Source organism: Vipera berus, assembly GCF_964194415.1.
Source record: "Vipera berus genome assembly, chromosome: 2".
NCBI lineage: Eukaryota > Metazoa > Chordata > Lepidosauria > Squamata > Viperidae > Vipera > Vipera berus.
The window spans coordinates 163,423,046-163,446,784 of NC_138203.1; the positions used below are offsets into that span (position 1 = coordinate 163,423,046).

The 23,739-nt window shown below is 43.2% G+C and overlaps 1 protein-coding gene across 1 annotated transcript in view; it reads right to left on the minus strand.

Moving 5' to 3' along the window:
* The window catches only part of LOC308662851 (E3 ubiquitin-protein ligase RNF213-like), a gene marked incomplete at its 5' end in the record, with an annotated part of 152,986 nt that extends 131,547 nt beyond the window's left edge, over positions 1-21,439 (minus strand). The window contains 7 exons of the mRNA XM_081318995.1: positions 2,290-2,445; positions 4,492-4,676; positions 7,580-8,263; positions 18,478-18,606; positions 18,837-19,021; positions 20,084-20,221; positions 21,391-21,439. Of these exons, the coding sequence (XP_081175121.1) occupies positions 2,290-2,445; positions 4,492-4,676; positions 7,580-8,263; positions 18,478-18,606; positions 18,837-19,021; positions 20,084-20,221; positions 21,391-21,439 (1,526 nt within the window). The remainder of the gene's footprint in view (positions 1-2,289; positions 2,446-4,491; positions 4,677-7,579; positions 8,264-18,477; positions 18,607-18,836; positions 19,022-20,083; positions 20,222-21,390) is intronic.
* Between the last annotated feature and the right edge of the window lie 2,300 nt (positions 21,440-23,739).

Sequence of the window (23,739 nt, forward strand, 5' to 3'; positions counted from 1 at the left end):
AGGCTGGTTCCAGGCAGTAATAACTGCTTCTTTGAGGGAGGGTACGTTCCCTGCCGCCTTGAAGGAGGTGGTGGTGAGGCCCCTCCTCAAGAAGCCTGCCCTGGACCCGGCTATTTTGAACAACTATCGTCTGGTCTCCAACCTTCGCTTTCTGGCGAAGGTTGTTGAGAGTGTGGTGGCGCATCAGCTTCCTCTGTTCCTGGAGGAAACTGATTATCTGGACCCGTTCCAAGCGGGTTTCAGGCCCGGGTACAGCACGGAGACGGCATTGGTCGCGCTGGTGAATGATCTCTGGCGGGCTCGGGACAGGGGTTGCTCCTCTGTCCTAGTTCTATTAGATCTCTCAGCGGCTTTTGATACCATCGACCATGGTATCCTATTGCGGTGTCTCAGGGGGTTGGGAGTGGGAGGCACTGTCTTGCAGTGATTCTCCTCCTATCTCCTGGGCCTCTCGCAATCGGTGTTGACGGGAGGGCAGAGGTCTGCCCCGAGGCCTCTCGTTTGTGGAGTTCCTCAGGGGTCGGTTCTCTCTCCCCTCTGTTCAACATCTATATGAAGCCGCTGGGCGAGATCATTCGTGGTTTCGGGGTGGGGTATCATCAGTACGCCGATGATACCCAACTTTTTTTCTCCACCCCGAACCAACCCAGTGATGCCCTCGCCGTGATGTCACGTTGCCTGGAGGCGGTCCGGGTCTGGATGGGGAGAAACAGGCGTCTCAATCCCACCAAGACTGAGTGGCTGTGCATACCGACATCTCGGACTAACCAGTCCATTCCATCTTTAATGATGGGGGGTGAGGTGTTACCCCCCGTCGATAGGGCTTGCAACATGGGCGTCCTCCTGGATTCGCGGCTCAGTTTTGAAGACCATATAGGAGCCGTGACCAGGGGGGCCTTTGCCCAGGTTCGCCTGGTACGCCAGTTGTGGCCCTACCTGGACCGAGATGCCCTGCGCACAGTCACTCATGCGCTCGTGACCTCCCGATTGGACTACTGCAACGCTCTCTACATGGGGCTGCCCTTGAGGACCACTCGGAGGCTTCAGCTGGTGCAGAATGCAGCCGCGCGGGTTGTTATGGGGGTTTCCTGATACTCCCATGTAACACCTCTACTCAGTGAGCTGCATTGGCTTCCGGTTGCCCTCCGGGTGAGATTCAAGGTGCTGGTGATGACCTATAAAGCCCTAAATGGCTTGGGTCCGGGATATCTGAGGGAACACCTGCTGCCAGCATCAAGCTCCCTTCGTCCTGTGCGCTCCCACAGGGTGGGTCTTCTCAGGGTACCGCCGGTAAAAGACTGCCGGCGGACAATACCCAGGGGGAGGGCCTTCTCTGTGGGTGCGCCGGCCCTTTGGAACCAGCTGCCTGTAGAGCTTAGGACTGCCCCTGACCTTCGCTCATTCCGCCGGGACCTGAAGACCTGGCTCTTTGAGCTTTCTGGCCTGGACTGAGAGTATTAACTGGGGTTTCAATTGTATTTTAATTGGGGTTTTTATCTCAAGGTTAATGTAATCATTTTAATTGTTTTTAATTTTTGTAATTTGCTGTATTGTTTTTAAAAAAACCTTGTGAACCGCCCTGAGTCCTACGGGAGAAGGGCGGTATATAAGTTTAATAAAATAAAATATAAATAAATAAATAATGAAGGCTGTGGATCTGCCAGAATTTTTAAAAAAGCAGAAAATGACCTCTACTAGGACCAATTGCCATTCTCTGGGATCCAGCATCTTCTTATGCTCATTACTAGGTTAGATGTAACACCTACTGAAACATTACTAGTAACAGCTTCCCTTTACATTTATAAAGTGCTAAGGACACAAATAACACAATATAGTGTATCTTCATTCTAAAATACTTGCAATCTCAGAGTTTGTACAAAGAAGTGCTAATAAAGAATATTTGTAGCTCAGGCCTGAAATGAGGGGTCCTTGGTGCTCTCTGAGCTTCCTTGTTTCCTTGCCCTCGTTTCATTACCCAAGTTAACTGGGTAATGAATGAAGTGCCTTTGCCCTCCCTTTATAAATCCCATCATTCATGAATAATTGCCAATAAAAACACAAATATCTAGATTTTCTGTAATTCCCTTTCCCCTGTAATAGAAATATACTATGTGCACCTGTCTCAAGGTTACTTTGCTGAAAAACAAACATAAGGATGCACACATTCAGAAAAAGCTAAAGTCTTACCTCAAAAACAAAGGCTAAATGACTTGCACATAACTGAGATATTAATGAAGGCCTTTTAATTCAGAACTGAGAATATGCTACATCATACCAACATATACTTACTGGGTACAGTTCAGCTCACATACAAAATCTTTCCAATTAATATAACCAGAAATTCCCCCTGCCATAATGAACACTTTATGCTTCTCAGGATTCATCTTGAAGTCCTTAGATAGAATAGCATGGAAATAAACCGTAATATTCTCTGTAGATGTGAGACTGCAAGAAAGAATAAGAAAATAGAAGATGACTCCATACATATACACACACACACATACACGTACGTGTTTCCGCAAAAGACCTACCCCCAAAATAAGCCCTAGCTTGATTTTGGGGGTGGGCCTAATATAAGCCTTACTCCAAAAATAAGCCCTAGTTTTGGGGTGACGCGCATGCCTAAAAATCAAGCTAGGCCGGGGGTGAAGGGGAAGAGCTGCCCCATGCGCCCTGCACCTGCATACTGTTGTAGCCTGCTTCTCCTTGCCAGCCCACGTCTTCTGCAGCGACCCATGGCCTGTATTTCCCAGTCAGAGGCCTTTGCAGAAGGCCCCTTGACAGCAAAATGCAGGTTGGAGCTCCATTCTCAGCTGCAGAGGCATTTCCTTTGGCTGCAGAAGAAGTGGGCCAGCTGGGCAAGGCTGTTGCTGCCGAAGTTGAGTGGAAAAGACACCCCCCAAAATAAGACCTGGTGCCTCTTTTGGAAGCAAAAAAAATTGACTGGGTCTTAGTTTTGGGGAAGCACATGAGTGTGTGTGTGTAACTTGAAATAAAACACCTCTTGAAAGGGTGCACAAATTTTCAAAACTACTGCTGAAAATATAGTAAAATAAACATGCTATCAAAATATCGTAACAAATTAAAGCAGTAGCTTGATACAGTAGTGATAGCCACCATGAGCTCTCCAGAACTGAAGTTAATAAAATTATCTTTAGGATGCACTTAGCTTGTAGTAAAATTGATACAGCCTTTACTTCATCTGAAAGAGGAAAACACAAAAGTAAAACTCTCTGGTTGACCTTGAAAAAGGAAGTAGCTTTAGTCCTGCTTAGAATTTGAATGGGAGACTACAAGGCAATCCCAGGACTATAGGTTCTACTAGGAAGCTGAATATTGACACAGAAAGTTGAAGCAAGGAGTCACTTTTATATTGTTGCCAAAAGAAAACCTCATGGATTGTCCAGATGATCACTAGAAGCTGGCTTGATTCAAAGGACATTTTAGTCTCGTGTACATCACTGAATGGGAACGACTGGCATGCAAATCAGGGCTGCATGTGGACCTTTAGCTCTCAGTTGTTGTGGGGCAGCAGAATCCATTATTTCCAAAGAAAGCTTTTTAATCAAAAAAGTGAAATGTTGGAGGCTGCTGTATCTACTGCCAGGAAATAGACTTGTGCAAGGCCATCACCAGGAGACAAAATATTCTCTCTGAAGCCAAATGCAATCGATGGCAGTTTAAAATGTCAGTTATCGGCACAGAGCATTTTTCCTTCAAGAATCAGATGGTATTATTCCCAAATGTTTGATTCAGCTTCTGATTTCAAATAAAACCAAGCACTGAAAAGCAGAATGTCCATGAAAACAGTTCATTTGCAAGCTATCCCAAACAGGGTTCCCAAATGAAAGCACCATCAAATGATCCCTTGTAGAAACCGGGTTTCTTCCATGTCTTCCAGATGTTGAACTGCCCCCACGCCAGACCAGCATGGTTGGAAGTTCAACTCCTCTGGAAGACACCAGGTTAAGAAAGACCGATATTTTCCCTTGGGAGAACTGCCACAGAATAGTCTCACCTACATTGCCAAGAGCGCACCTGTATTTAGTAAGAGCTTAAATCACAAAGGAAGGTAGACATGGATGTTTAGCAGCATGCATGATTTCCTTACAATGGGAGGGGAGAAAGAATAATCAAAAGCACTGTAAGTTTACACACACGCACACAAAAATAAAAACTAAGCAATCAAATATAGGTTAAGCATGTTGGAATTGATTTCAAATAGGGGGATATTTTTGATCAAGCCTGTCAGAAGCTGTATCGTTTCCACTGCTGCGTATTAAAAAAGTCTATGAAGGAAGAATCATGTTACAGATCTACTAAACCTGAAACTTCCAATTCATCTGAATAAGAAAGAAAATAGGCTTTTGTGGAGTTGTGTTACAACTATTATTAGACTATTATATTAAATGTCAACAAATGTATGTATGTATGTATGTATGTATGTATGTATGTATGTATGTATGTCAATGGCAAATAATTACACCGTACTTTTGTTTGACAGCAGGGTCTTCATGATTCCTCTCTTCCGCACTGGCCTTGTGTCTTCTCTGCGGCCTTTGATTTCCAGCAGCAGCAGAATCCTTCCTTTCTTCCCCAGACTCTTCCACTGGAGTGCATATTTTTTGTCCCTTTTCAGAGACATACTCCTGTTGGGCCGCATTTAGCTTTGCTTTCTGTAATAAAGGCATATCAGATATACAAAAGAAAGCATTATAAAATGTCCATGCAAATAAATCAGTGAGTAGCCTAGGAGGGTTTTTGCTAAACTACTGTGCGACAATTACTTAGGATAACTAAAAAAAAAAAGGAATTGCTCATTTTTATGATGTTTACTATCTGGTTGCTAGAAAGGTGCTCTTGCGTTATACAAGTTTCCCTATCAAGAGATTTCAGATCACCAAATATAACGTATGCAACAAAGAACGTTAACATTGGCACATACAGCATGCTGCTTCATGTTTGTCCATTAGTTTGTTCTATTTAAGCGAGTAGAAGAAAATGAAGTTAACTGTCAAGCCCTTCGGGCTCGACATCACAGAGGGGACCAGGGGAGCACAACCGGCAGCACCCGCCCTGCACAGGAGGCCCAGCCACGCCTGCACCCACCAGCTGTCCGGCGGGCGAACGCCGAACCCGTGGCCGCGCCAGCAGCTGAGAGGCGGCCGGAATCGACTACAGGCAGCCGCAGGGAGCCCGCGCCGGCACGAACAGCTGAGAGGTGGCTGGAGACAACTACAGGCAGCCGCAGGGAGCCCGCGCCGGCACGAACAGCTGGGAGGCGGCCGGAGATGACTGTTGGCGGTCGCGCGGCTCGATCGGCTGGGGGGTGGCCAGGAACAACTGTGGCTAGGGACAACTGCCGGCGGGCGCACGGGCCTTGCGGGACTTCACAGCGATCAGCTGTGAGGCGGCTGGGATCGATCGTCGGCGGCCGCACGGGACTTACGGAGCCTCAGCCGCCTCAACCGGCGGCAGCGCAGGGCGCTCTACAGCTGCACTCGGACGACGGAGGCTGCCAAGGGGCTGCGGGAATAGCACGGGACGCTGAGATGGTGGAGGGGAGCACAACGGGGACTTTGGGTTATGGGGGAGGGGGGTGCTGGGCTTACACCTTCCTTCGAGTTGTATGGTCCTCGACAGCAGGGGAAGAGGCAGGGCGTGGGGCGACGGGGTAGGGGCGGGGTATTTACGCAGCTCAGGCGGATGCTGGTCTGCGCGGGGAGAGGGTGGGGTTAATGGGTGGGGCTGTTGCCCAATTACCGGCAAAGTGTAAAAGGCGCGTTGGGGGTGAGTAACTCCCAACGCTGACTTTGTATTTGCATGGATCTCTTCTTAGTAAAGGTGTCTTGCAGTCAACCGTGCCACGTCGTCGTTCTTTGGGTTTGCGTTCTCCGGCGTGGACGGCAGTTTTGACATTAACAATTTGCAGCATGTGACGTCCTAGTAGACATTTTTCATTATTCTCTTTCTGGAGACTGCTATGGTCTTTAGCTATAGGAGCCTGGAAGGTTTAATTCTCGGCCACTGATAGCTCCTATTTCTCACCACACAGCACTGAGGTTTGGAGTTTCCCAGGGTAGGGTAGAGATATCAATTATGCTAACAATAAAAAACTGCCCATTGTTCAAGGCTGAGAAGTCTCAGGTAAAAATGACCATTAAACCATGGGAGGATAAGCGAAAGTGCTGGAATCTGCAAGGAATAACAGGGAATTGCACCACCAATATTCTCCTCTAATCACACCATGTATTCTTGTTTTGGACATATGCCAGGTAGAAATCTAAACACTAGTCAAGTCCGCCCAAGTTCACAATTCTGTTCTTAGAACATTTTTTAAGCATGGGAAAATAAGAAATATTCAGGAGAATGATTCTTAGGAGGTTAATAAAATTCATGGTATTTTATACAAGATTGTAGGCTAGTTCTCTAGCACAAACTGCTGCTGATAAAATTGCTGGAGTACCCAACCTTTTGGGAACCAGGGACCGATTCCATGGAGAGGTTTTTCCGCGGGCTGGAGAGTGCAGGGTTTTGTATACTGCCTGCATCCCATGAATGGGGCTTTGCTTGATTGTGCAGCCCGGTTGCTGGCAGGGGGTTGGGGACCCCCTGCCCTACACCACTCTCCAACATGCTAATTAGCTGGCTATGACTCTGGGTGTAGATAAAATGCTGGGTCCATTTAAAATCACAAGCAGTTGATATCAGTAGACTCAGAAATCTAGATCTGCTAAGTATTCAGATATTACGTTCCTCTCCCTTGTTCTAGAACAATGGCACTTTCTACAGCAAGGGTTCCCAAGCAATAGTCTAGGAAATGCTGGTGGTCTGCAAAGTGCTGCAGGTAATCCATAGAAAAGGCTTCAAAATTACCTTTAAAATACTTTATAAAAATTGGCAGTCTAGATCAGGGGTGTCAAACTGCTGGCGCGTGGGCTGGACATGTCATCCGGAAGCCACGCCCACCCCATTGCTGGCAATGGCAAAACTGTCCCGATACATTGCAAATCATGTAACGTTGTTTGACATGTCTGGTCTAGATGCTCTGCAGGAGTGATATGGATAATCCCACCCATGGATATCAAGTTGTCACACCGCTTACATGTGGCCTGTAAAACTAATTATTTCTAAGAATGCACAAATGCTTCTAATCCCCAAGATACAGCAAATATTTAATTACAGGGCAAGATACATTTATTGCTTCACAAAAAAATAACCATCAATGTGATTTATGTATTATTTAGCTTATGCTCTAGATTTCTTCCTAAAAAGTCCATTCAAGGAGGCTATCAGTCTAGCAAGGTAGTCCGGGCAGGACAGTTGAACAATTTCCACTTTACTGTAAGATTACTCTATCAATATCTCAAGTCTGAAATTATATTTCTCCCCGTTACCTTTACAGCCTATGAGCTAGGAAGTGTCCCTTTGCCACACCCACATTCCTTCTGTGGGCTCATCTCCCTCTTATCCAACCGGTCCCCTAGCCACGGCTCTTCCCACATCATTCCCACATACTATTACACTAACAAAAAAGAGACCAAGATATATGCTACCACAAATAAACCGAGCAATTTACCTTTGAAGTAGAAGCACTCCTCTGTTGCTTGGCCTCTTCCGTAACTTCTGTTGAATTGCTATTTTTCACGTCAGATTCAGGCGAAGATCTCTTCGTTCCACAGTTTTGATATTCAGTGCTCGATCCTGATTTTTTTTCCTCCGTAGATGTTACATTAACATTGAGATCTGAAGATCTGCTGTCCGTGTCTCCCTTAGAAACAGGTTGCACAACTCTTTCATTGGATATATTGGTTGTATTCTCTGAATGCTGTCCAGGTCCAACAGAACTGGTGGCACATTGTTTCTTGCTAGTATCTATCTGTTCACCAACTATATCAAGCTTTCTGGAACTATCCTCCTCCATCTTCTTCCCCGTGACTGCGGTAACAGCAGGTTGACTTACTGCATCATTTTTCTTATTTTGTTCTGGCTCATTCTGGATTTCTGTTCTGCTCACAAATTCTTGGCCCTGATCTGCATGGAAGGAAGTATTTCTAATCTGGCCACTACTATCCTCAATGGATGGCATTAAGTCAATCGACTTAGCTTCTGAGCGTTGACTTTCTTCTACTGGGATTCTCACATTAGCCACATCTGAGGTAAGTGAACAATCAAGACTGGATGGAGCTGAACTTAAGCTTGACAAGGAACTATGCAATTCGCTATCTAGAGAAGTCTTCTTCTTGTTCCTTTTCCTGTTCTTCTACAAGATGGAAAGAAAAACAGGGTACTTAAAAATGGAAAATCAGATTTTAGTGCATCACAAATTATTCAAATAACTAAAATTAAATACAATAGAAACTTCCAGATTTTCAGCATTTCATCATACTATTAGCTCTATTTTTCTGCTGGACTTTTAAAATCAAAATTATAAGAGACTGGAGTATCAACGCTTGTCTCCCTTCTTGTGATACTTCAAATGACTGCAAACTTTGCTAGTTTGCATAGTTTGTTACAAACAAAATTTAACTGCATTCTCCCCCAAAGCCATGCAATCAAAGAGTAGCAAGGACTAAGAGCTGGGGGGGGGGGAGAATGAAAGAAATGTAATGAGGAGCACAGAAAAAGAAAAGATCAATTAAAAGACTCAACAAAAGAACAAAAGAACCTCAACTTATGAGCATAATTGAGCCCAAAATTTCCATTGCTAAGTAAGTTGTTAAGTGAATTTTGACAGATTTTACAACTTCTTTTACCATAAAGGTAAAGGTTTCCCTATCCAGTCATGTCAGTACTCATATCCATTTCTTAGCCAAGGGAGACACTTCCGTGGTCATATGACCAGCATCGCTATACATCAGGGGTATATAGCATGGCTGGCTAGGGAATTCTGCAGGTAATCCATAGAAGAGGCTTCAAAATTACCTTTAAAATACTTCATAAAAATTGGCAGTCTAGATCAGGGGTGTCAAACTGCTGGCCCGTGGGCTGGACACGTCATCCGGAAGCCACGTCCACCCCATTTCCAGCAATGGCAAAACTGCCCCGATACGTTGCGCGACATCGTGTAACGTTGTGAGTTTGACACGTCTGGTCTAGATGCTCTGCAGGAGTGATATGGATAATCCCACCCATGGATATCAAGGTGTCATGTGGCCTGTAAAACTAATTAACTCTTCTAAGGATGCACAAATGCTTCTAATCCCCAAGACACAGCAAATATTTAATTACAGGGCAAGATACATTTATTGCTTCACAAAAAAATAACCATCAATGTGATTTATGTATTCTTTAGCTTATGCTCTAGATTTCTTCCTAAAAAGTCCATTCAAGGTGGCTATCAGTCTAGCAAGGTAGTCCGGACAGGACAGTTGAACAATTTCCACTTTACTGTAAGATTACTCTATCAATATCTCAAGTCTGAAATTATATTTCTCCCCCAGTTACCTTTACAACGTATGAGCTAGGAAGTGTCCCTTTGCCACACCCACATTCCTTCTGTGGGCTCATCTCCCTCTTATCCAACTGTTCCCCTAGCCATGGCTCTTCCCACATCATTCCCACATACTATTACACTAACAAAAAAGAGACCAAGATATATGCTACCACAAATAAACCGAGCAATTTACTTTTGAAGTAGAAGCACTCCTCCGTTGCTTGGCCTCTTCCGTAACTTCTGTTGAATTGCTATTTTTCACGTCAGATTCAGGCGAAGATCTCTTTGTTCCACAGTTTTGATATTCAGTGCTCGATCCTGATTTTTTTTCCTCCGTAGATGTAACATTAACATTGAGATCTGAAGATCTGCTGTCCGTGTCTCCCTTAGAAACAGGTTGCACAACTCTTTCATTGGATATATTGGTTGTATTCTCTGAATGCTGTCCAGGTCCAACAGAACTGGTGGCACATTGTTTCTTGCTAGTATCTATCTGTTCACCAACTATATCAAGCTTTCTGGAACTATCCTCCTCCATCTTCTTCCCCGTGACTGCGGTAACAGCAGGTTGACTTACTGCATCATTTTTCTTATTTTGTTCTGGCTCATTCTGGATTTCTGTTCTGCTCACAAATTCTTGGCCCTGATCTGCATGGAAGGAAGTATTTCTAATCTGGCCACTACTATCCTCAATGGATGGCATTAAGTCAATCGACTTAGCTTCTGAGTGTTGACTTTCTTCTACTGGGATTCTCACATTAGTCACATCTGAGGTAAGTGAACAATCAAGACTGGATGGAGCTGAACTTAAGCTTGCCAACGAACTATGCAATTCGCTATCTAGAGAAGTCTTCTTCTTGTTCCTTTTCCTGTTCTTCTACAAGATGGAAAGAAAAACAGGGTACTTAAAAATGGAAAATCAGATTTTAGTGCATCACAAATAATTCAAATAACTAAAATTAAATACAATAGAAAATTCTAGATTTTCAGCATTTCATCATACTATTAGCTGTATTTTTCTGCTGGACTTTTAAAATCAAAATTATAAGAGACTGGAGTATCAAAGCTTGTCTCCCTTCTTGTGATACTTCAAATAATTGCCAACTTTGCTAGTTTTCATACAGTTTGTTACAAACAAAATTTAACTTCATTCTATCCCAAGCAAGCCATGCAATGAAAGAGTAGCAAGGAATAAGAGCTGGGGGTAAAAATTAAAAAAATGTAATGAAGAACACAGAAAAAGATTGATTAAAAGACTCAACAAATTTTTTGGATAAAAATTTGGTGGAATATGCAGAAGATCTTTAAGCAAAGGATAAAGTTTTTTTTTTTTTTTTTTTTATTGAAAAGTTTTAAAATACAATTTTCCTTTGAAAAACCCCCCTTCCCCCTCCCTCCTCCCCTCCCTACCTCCCCCCCTCCCCCTCTCCCTCCTCCCTCCCCTGCCTCCCACCCCTCTACTTCCCCTCCTCCCCCCCTCCCCCCCCCCCCCCCGACTTCCCAGAGCAAAATACAAGGTATATATCTAAAAAGCAATCATAAACAATCATATACTAACAATTATAAACTCTAAAATCCATCACTCTCTAGCTTATATAGAGTAAACCAATCCTTAACAATACTAAATATGTATAAAGAACTAAAATAAAAGAAAACTAGCATCATTCCCATCTATGTTCTTCCACAATTCACTATTACCTAGACATATTCTCACTTACACATCACAAGCACCAATCCCTATTAACCTCTCTAGCCAAAATAGGCTATAATAGATAGTTCTTACACAAATTAACCCGCATTAACCCACAAAATTTTCTTCCTCTTCCTCTGTAGTAAATTGTCCATTAATTCCAAATTGATACCTTGCAAAGGATAAAGTTTTGTCTGCAATTGTTTTTGTTGGGCATAATTACAGATGCTACTGTTGTGGACATTAAGTTGATGTTGAACTTAATTACAGCAGCAAGACTCTTAATAGGTCAATATTGGAAAAAGGAGGAACTGCCGACTATAGAAGAATGGACTCTAAAGGTTTCTGACCTGGCGGAAATGGCAAAGATTTCGGCTTACTTGAAAGATCATTCGCAAGAACGTTATATTATGGAGTGGAAAAAGTGGATAGATTATATTCAGAACAAATATGGGACTAAAAAGTTTCATTTAGCATTCGAATAAGTTTTCTTTTCTTTTTTCTTTTTTTTCTTTTTATATGTAACATTAGTATTGCTTGTAGTCATTTTATATGAGCTAGAGGGCGATAGAATTAATAGTTTATTGTTTTTAGCATATGGATGTTTATGATTGTTCTTTGTTTTTATACCTTGTACTTAGCTCTGGGAAGTCGGGTGGGGGGGGAATGGGGGGGAGGGATAGGGAGGGTTAGGTAGGGGTGGGGGGAGGGGGGGATTGTTAAAGATAAAATGTACTGTAAAACTTTTCAATAAAAAAAGACTCAACAAAAGAAACCAGTTACAGGTAGTCCTCAACTTATGACCAAAATTGAGTCCAAAATTTCCACTGCTAAGTAAGTTAAGTGAATTTTGACAGATTTTACTACTTCTTTTGCCATAAAGGTAAAGGTTTCCCCAGTCCAGTCACATCCAACCTCAGGGGGGCAGTGCTCATATCCATTTCAAGGGAGCCAGCAGTGTCCAAAGACACTTCCGTGGTCATGTGGCCTGCATCACTATACATCAGGGGTATATAGCATGGCTGGCTAGGGAATTCTGGGTATTGACGTCCACAACTCTTAAAGTTTCCAGGTTTGCAGATATATACTGCAGATATACAGTTGCAAGAAAAAGTATGTGAACCCTTTGGGATTACGTGGAGTTTTGCATGAATTGGCCATAAAATGCGCTCTAAACGTCATGTAAGTCACAACAATAGAAAAACACAATCTGCTTAAAATAATACTACACAAACATTAGCTGTTGTCATGTTTTAATTGAAGATAAGATGGAAACATTCACAGTGCAGCGTGGAAAAAGTATATGAACCCCTAGCCTAACGACTTCTTCAAGAGCTAATTGGAGCCAGGAGTAAGCCAACCTTGACTCCAATCAGTGTGATGATATTGGATGTGTTGCTGACAGCTGTCCTGCCCTTTAAAAACACACACCTGTTTTGGGTTTACTGGTCTCAAGAAGCACTGTCTGATGTGAACCATGCCTCACAGAAAAGAGCTCTCAGAAGACCTACAATCAAGTTGTTGACTTGCATGAAGCTGGAAAGGGTTACAAAAGTATCTCCAAAAGCCTTGATGTTCATGTGTCCACGGTAAGACAGACTGTCTACAAATGGAGAAAGTTTAGCACTGTCGCTACTCTGCCTAGGCGTGGTCGTCCTGTAAAAATGACTGCAAGAGCACAGCGCATAATGCTTAATGAGGTAAAGAAGAATCCTAGAGTGTCAGCTAAAGACCTACAGAAATCTCTGGCACATGCTAACATTTTTGTTGACACATCTACAATAAGGAAAACATGAAACAAGAATGGAGTACATGGGAGGACACCACAGAGGAAGCCAAACAAAATATTGCAGCACGTTTGAAGTTTGCAAAAGGGCACCTGGATGTTCCACAGCACTACTGGCAAAATATACTGTGGACAGATGAAACCAAAATTGAGTTGTTTGGGAAAAACACACAACACTATGTGTGGAGAAAAAAGGCACAGCACACCAACATCAAAACCTCATCCCCACTGTAAAACATGGCGGAGGGAGCATCATGGTTTGGGGCTGCTTTGCTGCCTCAGGGCCTGGACGGATTGTTGTCATTGATGGGAAAATGAATTCCAGAGTTTATTAGGACATTTTGCAGGAAAACGTACGACCACCTGTCCACCAACTGAAGCTCCACAGAGGATGGGTGATGCAACAGGACAATGACCCAAAGCATACAAGTAATTCAACAAAACAATGGCTTCAACAGAACAGAATACACCTTCTGGAGTGGCCCAGTCAGAGTCCTGACCTCAACCCGATTGAAATGCTGTTGCATGACCTTAAGAGAGTGATTCACACCAGACATCCCAAGAATATTGCTACACTGAAACAGTTTTGTGCAGAGGAGTGGTCCAAAATTACTCCAGATCGTTGTGCAGGTCTGATCTGCAACTACAGGAAACGTTTGGTTGAGGTTATTGCTGCCAAAGGAGGGTCAACCAGTTATTAAGTCCAAAGGTTCACATACTTTTTCCACGCTGCACTGTGAATGTTTCCATCTTATGTTCAATTAAAACATGACAACAGCTAATGTTTGTGTAGTATTATTTTAAGCAGATTGTTTTTCTATTGTTGTGACTTACATGACGTTTAGAGCGCATTTTTTTTTATTGAAAAGTTTTAAAGTACATTTTATCTTTAACAATCCCCCCTCCCCCCACCCCTACCTAACCCTCCCTACCCCTCCCCATTTCCCCCTCCCGCCCCCCCCCCCCCGACTTCCCAGAGCTAAGTACAAGGTATAAAAACAAAGGACAATCATAAACATCCATATGCTAACAACAATAAACTCTTAAATCTATCGCTCTCTAGCTCATATAAGATAACTACAAGCAATATTAATATTACATATAAAAAGAAGGAAAAAAGAAAAAAGAAAGGAAGACTTATTCAAATGCTAAATGAAACTTTTTAGTCCCGTATTTGTTCTGGATATAATCAATCCATTTTTTCCACTCCATAATATAACGTTCTTGCGAATGATCTTTCAAATAGGCCGAGATCTTTGCCATTTCCGCCAGGTCAGAAACCTTTAGAGTCCATTCCTCTATAGTCGGCAGTTCCTCCTTCTTCCAATATTGACCTATTAAAAGTCTTGCTGCTGTAATTAGATTCAACATCAACTTAGTGTCCACAACAGTAGCATCTGTAATTATGCCCAACAAAAACAATTGCGGACAAAACTTTATCCTTTGCTTGAAGATCTTCTGCATATTCCACCAAATTTTTATCCAAAAAGCCTTAACCTTTTTGCAGGTCCACCATATATGAAAATATGTTGCATCTTCGCCACCACACCTCCAACATTTTGGCTGATAGTTCGGATACATACTTGCAAGCTTTTTAGGATCCAAATGCCATCTATAAAACATTTTATAAAAGTTCTCTCTTAGGTTTTGAGCTTGCGTAAACTTTACATTCCTCACCCAGATCTTTTCCCAGGTGTCCATTGTTTAGAGCGCATTTTATGGCCAATTCATGCAAAACTCCACGTAATTCCAAAGGGTTCACATATTTTTTCTTGCAACTGTATACTGTATATACTGAGGCATATGGAGTGCTGTTATCTTCCCACTGAAGTGGTTCCTATTTATCTACTAGCATTTGCATGCTTTCAAACTGCTGGGTTGACAGGAGCTGGGGCAACGAACAGGAGCTCACCCCATCTCAAACTGCCTACCTTCCAGTCGACAAGCCCAGCATCTTAACCACTAGACCACTGCAGCCCCCCTCTTGCTACAGTTGTTAAGTAAATCACTGCAGGTGTTAAGTGAATCGTGTGGTCATTAAGCAAATTTGGCTTCTGCCACTGACTTTGCTTGTTGGAAACCAGCTGGAAAGTTTACAAATGGTGATCACATGATCCCAGGACAGTCCAAGTATCATAAATATGTGCCAGTTGCCAAGTACCCATATTTTGATCACATGAATATGCGAATGCTGTAACAGTCATAACTGTGAAAACCAGTCATAAGTCACTTCAGTGCTGTTGTAACTTTGAACAGTCATTAAACAAATGGTTGTAAGTTGAGGACTACCCGTAATAATGTTCTAATTTGATTGCTTATATTCTGAATTCATCTAGCAGCAGAGTCAGAATTAATGCTTTCTTCATAATAATTTGAATTGAAATACTAAAGCTCTCAAGGAAGTTATATCTCAGTTAAAAATGGGAAAATGAGAAATTTAATGACATTATTCCAGATTAAAATGTTCAGGATAAGTCCAATAGCAATCCCCTCTTCATTATATTATATTGCAAACAATTATAAAAACCATAACTGGATTTCTTTTGACCTTACTGTGAAAGTACAAAACAATAAATCTTTCCTAGGATGGTTGTTTTCTCATTATTATTCTTTTCATTCATATTTTAAACCAGCCTGGATTTCCTCCCATGAAAACAGAGGGTCTTCCAGGGAAAGAGGTTACATGACACCTTCTTAATCTGAATATTGGATATATTTTCTTTTAAAATTCTTCAGGTTTTCCTCCATATGTAGAAAAATCTAAAAAATTGTACCATTTATTTTATTTATTTTTATTACATTTATATCCCGCCCTTCTCCGAAGACTCAGGGCGGCTTACAAGCTTAGCAGTAGCCTTCATTCTATGTATATGCCTGCTTGTTAGGGCTTTCACACACACCCCCAAGCGGCATTATTACAAAGTCAGCTTATTGCCCCCAACAATCTGAGTCCTCATTTTACCTACCTCGGGTCAACCTTGAGCCTGGTGGGACTCGAACCTGCACTAATTGCAGGCAGCTGGTGTTACTTAAGGAGGCATTAGCCCACTGCTCCACCAAGGCTTTGTGATGGTGGGCCATTTCTTATTTTAAGCAAGAAAAAATATCTCAACGATATTGTGAAAAACTAAAGAATGCACTCAATGCTGCTTAAAGAAAAGCAACGTAAACTGTGAAAATCGAGCTCTACATTTTACAATTTATTTTGTTTTGGGTAAAGAAATCCTTTTAAACGTTCCCCATTTCTTAGCCTTGCTGTTTGGATTCTATCTCCAGCAACCAAATGTACCTAATACAGTGAATCAATTTTCATTTTCACTCTGAGCAAGGGTGACTTGCTTAAATATACAGACAGGAGAGAATTGAAATATCCAAAATTACTGGATTGTTTTCACTGGAAAACAATTTCACACTGACTAGCAAAACAGATGTCTTAAGCCTCCATAAGGTTTAGTGCGTGTTGACTCCACACAATAAACTGGTCAGCCGCCTCGACAAAAAATGGAAAAAGGAGAGCCCCAGGATGTTTTCTAGCTAATAATGAATTGGAGCGTTTCATGGAATCCATCTGGCACACAACTGTCAGAACTGAAGAACAGTATACAGGTTATCCTTGACTTAAGACAACAGTTGCTAAGTGAGTTTTGCCCCATTTTACGGTCTTTATTGGCACAGCTGTTAAATGCATCACTACAGTTAAGTTAGTTGTTAAGTGAATCCGGCTTCCCCATTGACTTTGCTTGCCAAAGTCTCAAAAGGTGATCACATGACCCCGGGGGCACTGCAAGCGTCATAAACATGAGTCAGTTCCCAAGCATCTGAATTTTGATCCCGTGACCACGGGGGTGCTGTTCGTAAGTGTGAAAAACAGTCATAAGTCACTTTTTTCAGTGTTGTTGTAAATTTGAAGTCACTAAATGAACTTTTGTAAGTCAAGGACTGCCTGTATATTTAAAGAATGTATTATGAAAAATAAAAAATACCATTTATATTTCCCTTTAAGAGAAAAAGGAACAACCACCATTTTCTCCATGGCTTGTATAACTGTTAGAGAAACGTAATGCATTCAGTTAAGGTTGCACATGTAATAAAATGCACCCATAGTTTAGTATGATACATCACATGAAAACCACTCCTTATTGGATATAGAAAGGCCAAGAAAAAATACCAAAAGAGGCGATGTATATTTTTTAAAATATACTGCAAAGTCTGGGATTTGGGATTCTTCTAAGAAGAACAGGCAAATAATAATACAAACGTCCAAGCGGAATTACGCATGCAGATGGATTTTATAGCAACATGAACATACCAAAAATACACTACTTAAAATGTTGTTTTAGATGGACATTTAACATCTAAAAAGGTAAAGGTTCCCCCGCACATGCGTGCTAGTCGTTTTCCGATTCTAGGGGCCAGTGCTCATCTCCGTTTCAAAGCTGAAGAGCCAGCACTTGCCCGAGGACGTCTCCGTGGTCATGTGGCAGGCATGACTAGACGCCAAAGGCACACGGAACGCTGTTACCTTCCCACTGTAGTGGTCCCTATTTTTCTACTTGCATTTTTACGTGCTTTCGAACTGCTAGGTAGGCAGAAGCTGGGACGAGTAACAGGCGCTCACTCTGCTACGTGGCACTCGGGATTCGACCCGCCAAACTGCCGACCTTCTGATCAACAAGCTCAGCGTCCTAACCCACTGAGCCACTGCGTCCCTTATTTAACATCTAGAGCAGACCAATTAACAGCATATCCAACTTTCCCTCTGATGTGCTCATTAGTACAGGTAGTCCTTGACTTATGACTGTTAACAGAGCATGCCCATTATGGTCATCACTCATTGCAGTCATTCAGCAAGGCGTTCACGATTGCTTCGCCAGTGACTGTTCTCCTTTCTCTCAGAGGTATGGTCACTAAATGAGCTTGCAGGTCATTAAGAGAGTGAAGCAAAGGAGCTTCCTGATGAAATAGTTGTCTGTGCACCGAATGGATTTTCTGCATTGGACCAGAGAAAACAAAGCTGGGATTCCCAAAGAGCTTCGTTTCTCTGGTCCACCACAGGCGTTCCCCTCCCCTCCATTTGCAAAAGGGAACTGGCACGCTGGGCCGGGAGAAACGAAACTCAGATTTTGAAGTACCAGTTCCCTTTCCACCCCTGTGCTTAAAAGTCTAGCACATGATGGGGAGGGAAATCGGAAAATGGAATTTATCTGGAGTTTTATTTGGATTCTCAAGCTGGATGTTGACACTGCCCCACAGAAGGGAGAAATCCATTTGACAGGCAGCCCTGTCGTTCTCAAAGATGCTGCTTGAAAAAGTCCAAGATGTTGTAAAAGCTAAGGGGGAGTTTAGCGCAGGGGCACTTGAAGCCTGACTCCACGTGCTCCCTGCTACAAAAAAGCTTCTTTTCACCTTTTTGTATCAACAAATCCTAGAGGGAACCACTCTGACCTTTCAATTTTGTTTCATATTCAGAACAAGAAGGTCCCAAATCTCAGAACAATTAGACTTGCATCTGAGCAGGCAACAACTCATGACAATTTACATTACACCACGTACTAGAAAAACTACCTGCTGAGGAACTGGGCATAGTTTACTGCCCTCCTTTAGGCATAGGTTCTCCCTTCGTTTTTTTCTGGAAGGAGGATTATCACTGTCATCCAACATATCCCAGTCACCAACATTCAGAGTTTTTATTGCCTGTTGAAAAACAGCCTTGCTTTCAGAGAACTTATTATCTGGGAGCAAAATACAAATGTTAGCTTTTAATGCAGTCACAGGTTAAACAAGTAAATGCAGCAAAAGCAAAGGAGCAGCTCCAAGATTACAGCAACAAACAGGAAGAGGGAGTCATTGAAAATTCTTACTGCAAAAAAGCGACTTTTCTGGACAAATGGCAACTGGTATCCAAATACGCTTACTCTACTTACTCGCTTTTGGGAGGCTGAGGTGCCCTTCCCAAGGCTTCCTGATAAAGACTCTTCAGACGCCCCGGGCATTTGTTCGCTAGATGGCTGTTCATTCACAAATGATCCCGACGAAGGAGAACCCTCCACCCTCAATTCTCCATCAGCTTCCATCTCTACCAGTGAAGTCTTTTCTTCATCCCTCCTGTCTGCAACCAAAATATGACATTTTTTGAAAGTCAATTAAAGAGCAATCTGGACTCAACTGAGAGGCTGCAATGTGAATCTCAGGGGAAAAGAAAGAGAAACAATTTGCTTAAGCTACTGAAACTATCAGTTTTCTACCAAACCTTTTTATTGCAAAGTGTATTTACATTCCCAGGCCTGCACTGCAGGGAACATCAACCATTCAGTGCTTGAAGAGCACCTGTTACCTCTTTCGTTTAAAAGCAACTATGCGCATAACCTAATAGCATGTATATCTGAAATGCTCTCCATTTCTCTGGTAGCAGCACTCAATTCAGTTGGAGGGGAACAGATTAATTGGAACATAAACAGATAACTAAATATATCCATGAGTCTATAAATGTTACGGGGCTATTACTACAAGACTGGTACACGTTTTAAGGCAGATCTTTAGATTAATTTCGTTAGAGACTTTGAAAGATTTGCTGAATTAAATATTAAGCTGAAACTAATTTAAGAAACTAAATTATTATTCAATGTTATGTAGCTTACTCTAAGTTAATATTACTCCAGGTGACAGGAAATAAGTAACAACCATTTATTCTGTTTTTTTTTTTTTAAAGAATAAAGTTAGAGGAGAAAGGCAACATATGTATCTTTATTACTTTACAGCTTTAAAAAAAATATGCAGTCAAATTAGTGGTACATTTACAATACCCAATCTTGGTAGGTTACAGTGGTTCTCATCCTGTGGTCTGCTGACCCCTGGAGCACGGGTCCGTGAAGACTTGTACAAATGTTATGATTTAAATCTTGAGTTAAGTCTTAGGAGTCCTGGCCATGGTCCACAGCCACAAAAGGTATTTAACAAAAGGTCCAGTGTGAAAGAAAAGATTGAGAACCACTGCTCTACCATATTCAGCACATGACAAAGAGCAAACTAGACAGCATAAAGAACTGTAAGAATTCCATTTGCAATTTTTTTTACACCCCATATTTTTATTTTAAAAAATACGTTCCAGTTCTTATTGAGAAACAGTTGCATCTGATCGAGTGATTCACGGCTGGGACTGCAAAGAACTTACTTTGCACACTGCAAGACGGAGTCAACTGTCCTCCACAATTACTGCAGAACTTGCGTGATGCATTTTGAATGGCATGACATTTAGGGCATTTAATGCCCTTCTTGTGTGACCGGCGACCCAGGATGAGATTTTTACAGCCTGTCGGGAAGCAAAATATAAGCAAAAACGGGAGGAGAGTTATTCATACAAGTAGGACGGACAACTGCGCTGCCGCGGCAAACAGAAATTAGCGGAAGGAAACGCTGTACGATAGGCGCAACCCCGTCGCCGCCGCCGCCGCAGCGTCCAATCAACGCCGACTATGCAAACGAGGGTCGATTACTTTCGTTTTCCTCTTCAGCCACCTGCGCCCAGTCTCACCAATGAGAAAGCTAAGTCTGAAGAAGCCCAGGTTAACACCATAACACCCAGCCTTCCCTGCCAAAGGATCGCAACCCATTGTTTCCCAAAGGATCGCAACCACGAAACACTTGCTTTTCGGAATAAAGTCTTTTGTTGCGTGAAAATATCACTTTCGGTTTTGAAAAACAAGCGTCTACTCTATTACTCTTTGTCTAACACTCCTTACGGCGTAATTTCGAACAGTGGCAGATCCCAGAAGAGGAAGGATACCTTAACTAGCGTTTAACCAAAAACGAAACTAGACGGTTTAAGCCCTTAGGCACCTTAACAAACTGTTTTTCACGTCCGCTCACCGGTGCCACACCCAGAAAGGCTACAAATACAAGAAACTAACGACGATGTAAAAAAGATGTTGAGACTCTAGAAAGGGTACAGAGAAGAGCAACCAAGATGATTAGGGGGCTGGAGGCTAAAACATATAGGGAACGGTTGCTGGAATTGGGTATGTGTAGTTTAATGAAGAGAAGGGTGAGGGGTGACATGATAGCAGTGTTCCAGTATCTCAGGGGCTGCCACAAAGAAGAGGGAGCCAGGCTGTTCTCCAAAGCACCTGAAAGCAGGACAAGAAGCAAGGGATGGAAACTAGTCAAGGAGAGAAGCAACCTAGAACTAAGGAGAAACTTCCTGACAGTTAGAACAACTAACCAGTGGAACAACCTGCCTCCAGAGGTGGTGAATGCTCCAACACTGGAGGTTTTTAAGAAGAGACTGGACAGCCATTTGCCTGAAATGGTATAGGGTTTCCTGCCTGAGCAGGGGGTTGGACTAGATGACCTCCAAGGTCCCTTCCAACTTTATATTATTATTATTATTATAACCACAACAACCTCCAACTTGGGAAGTTATTATCCCATAAGAAAAACGATCTTGCAGGCAAGGCGGTCCCGTGTTTCCCTTTTGGTCACAGCCCTTCGTTTTCCGGTGCAAGGCAGAACCGTCTCTCCATTTTCCCATAGCGACAAACGATCGATATCCCCGCCCTACCGTGACACTATGAGTTACAAAACGTCAGATTGTGTGGGTTTCCCCCCCCCAGCGCCATAAGGCTCAATAAACGCTTCACATCCCAACCGGAAGAGATGAGCGTCCAACTCCATCCTTTAAGCCGAGCTCCTCGGCTATGAGGAGCTAACGGGGCTCACCGTAAAGCAAGCGAGTTATCTGCCGGGAGGTATTTCCGGGGCGCGTTACTCACCTCACCCGAGATCAAAAGGAATCCAGCGGGCCGAGAGCAACACCGCTCAATTAAAGAAACTTTCCCCCAAAACTCTTCTACTCCAACCTGCAGACGCAGCCGGCTGAAGGAAGAGTCCTCGGCGAAGTTTCGCTTTCCGCCGCTGCCTGCCCGTTTTATTAGAAGATGCACAAACTATCGCTTTCCAAACGTCACACTAGCGCCCCGCCTCTGTATTTAGTTTGCAGACTGCTGTAGGACCGAAGCCTGACTGCAGGCGGGAAATTCCAGAAAGCGCGTGCAGAAGGAGGAGGAGGAGGAGGAGGAGGTTGGAGCGCTGCCCACGCTCACAGCGGAAAAGCCCAACCCAGCCGGACTGGATTCAGCCGGCTAAATTTGCTTCCTCCAGGGAGGCTGCTGAAAAACGCCTCCACCGCTTCTTGCGGTGAGTTGCCCAGTGGTGAATGTGAGGAAGCGCACAGACTGGAAAGATTAGTGAACTGTTAAATTTCACCTCCCTATTGAACCAATAGATGAAGACAACTGAACCTCCATTGCCAAAGAAGCGATCATGAAGCTGATTGTAGTGCAGATTCTGTTGCATTTCATGGAGAGAGATCCAGGATATACAGATTATCCTTGATTTACAACCGGTTGTTTAATGACCGTTCAGAGTTATGATAGCCTTGGAAAGGGTAGTCCTGGCCCTTGTGAAATGTCACGCTGCAGCCACATGATCACATTTTGGGTGTTTGTTTGCCCTTATGATTGGTTATCAAGTTGCCCTGTGATCACTATTTCTAATCTTATCTGCCAGCTTCCCCAGAAGGTCAGTGTGGAAGCCAGAAGGGAAGTTTGCAAGCTGCTGTGTCCTGCTGAGAGGCCTCCCTCTTGTCTCTGGGGCCTGACTGAAAAAGTTGCTTGACAAGGAGGGTTGAACTCCCTGTGCTGAAGAGAAAAAAAAAGAGTTGGATCCCAGAGATCTGAACTCTGTTTCTGCAGCGTGGCGGAGGCATTTTCTGTGCCTACTCAGTCCATCTGCCAGGCTGCAGAAATAGGGCTCAGCCTCAGATCATGGAGGGCCAAGCTCTGTTTCTGCAGCTTCCCCTCTCGCATGGATCTAGGCCAGGGGTCTTCAGGTGTGGCCCTTTTATGACTTGTGGACTTCAACTCCCAGAATTCTTCAGCCAGCATGCCTGGCTGAGGAATTCTGGAAGTTGAAGTCCACAAGTCATAAAAGGGCCAAGTTTGAAGACCCCTGATCTAGGCTCTGGCAGGCAATTCTTTCATTCTGTCCACTTAATGACATGGGAGATTGCTTAACCACCACAACCTAGGAATGCCATAACTGAGCAAAACAATCAAGTGAGCATCTCACTTATTGACCGCTTTGTTCAATGAGCAAGAGTCCGGTCCCAATTGTGATCATAAGTCAAGGACTATCTGTATGAACTTGCTCACTAAATGTGAGTCAAATTATTTATCGAGAAAAACAATTGGAGATCAAATTTACACTTCTGGATAGTAGAACAAATAATGAAAATGAAATTATCTAATTTGAAGAACAATTAAAAGTGGATTTTGGTAGTGAATGAGAATATATTTCATTTGATTATTGTTTCTTTGCAGTCTTGGGAGCATGAACACATACAACAGACATGTCAAACAAGGCCCGGGGGCCGGATCCGGCCCGCGAAGTGGTTTCATGTGGCCCACGAAGCCATCCTGGAAACAGTGAGGGAACGGCCCTCACTGCCTTGGCCCTGGCCCAGAGACCCTCTTTCTGCCAGAGACCCTCAAATCTATCCCACTCCTGCCCAGGCCCCCATAGGCACCCTTGATGCTAACGATGTAGAGCTGGCCATGCCCACCCAGTAAGCCATACGCACTCTAGCCATGCCCACCCAGTAGGCCACACCCACCTGGCCCCCTGAGGGCAACCACAATGCTGATGCGGCCCTCAATGAAATTGAGTTTGACACCCCTGACATACAACATTTTTTCCCTCCCTCTCAAGATCTTTGTACCTAATGGACATAATCATCACACAAAGCAACAGTATACAAAATAATTGCCCTAG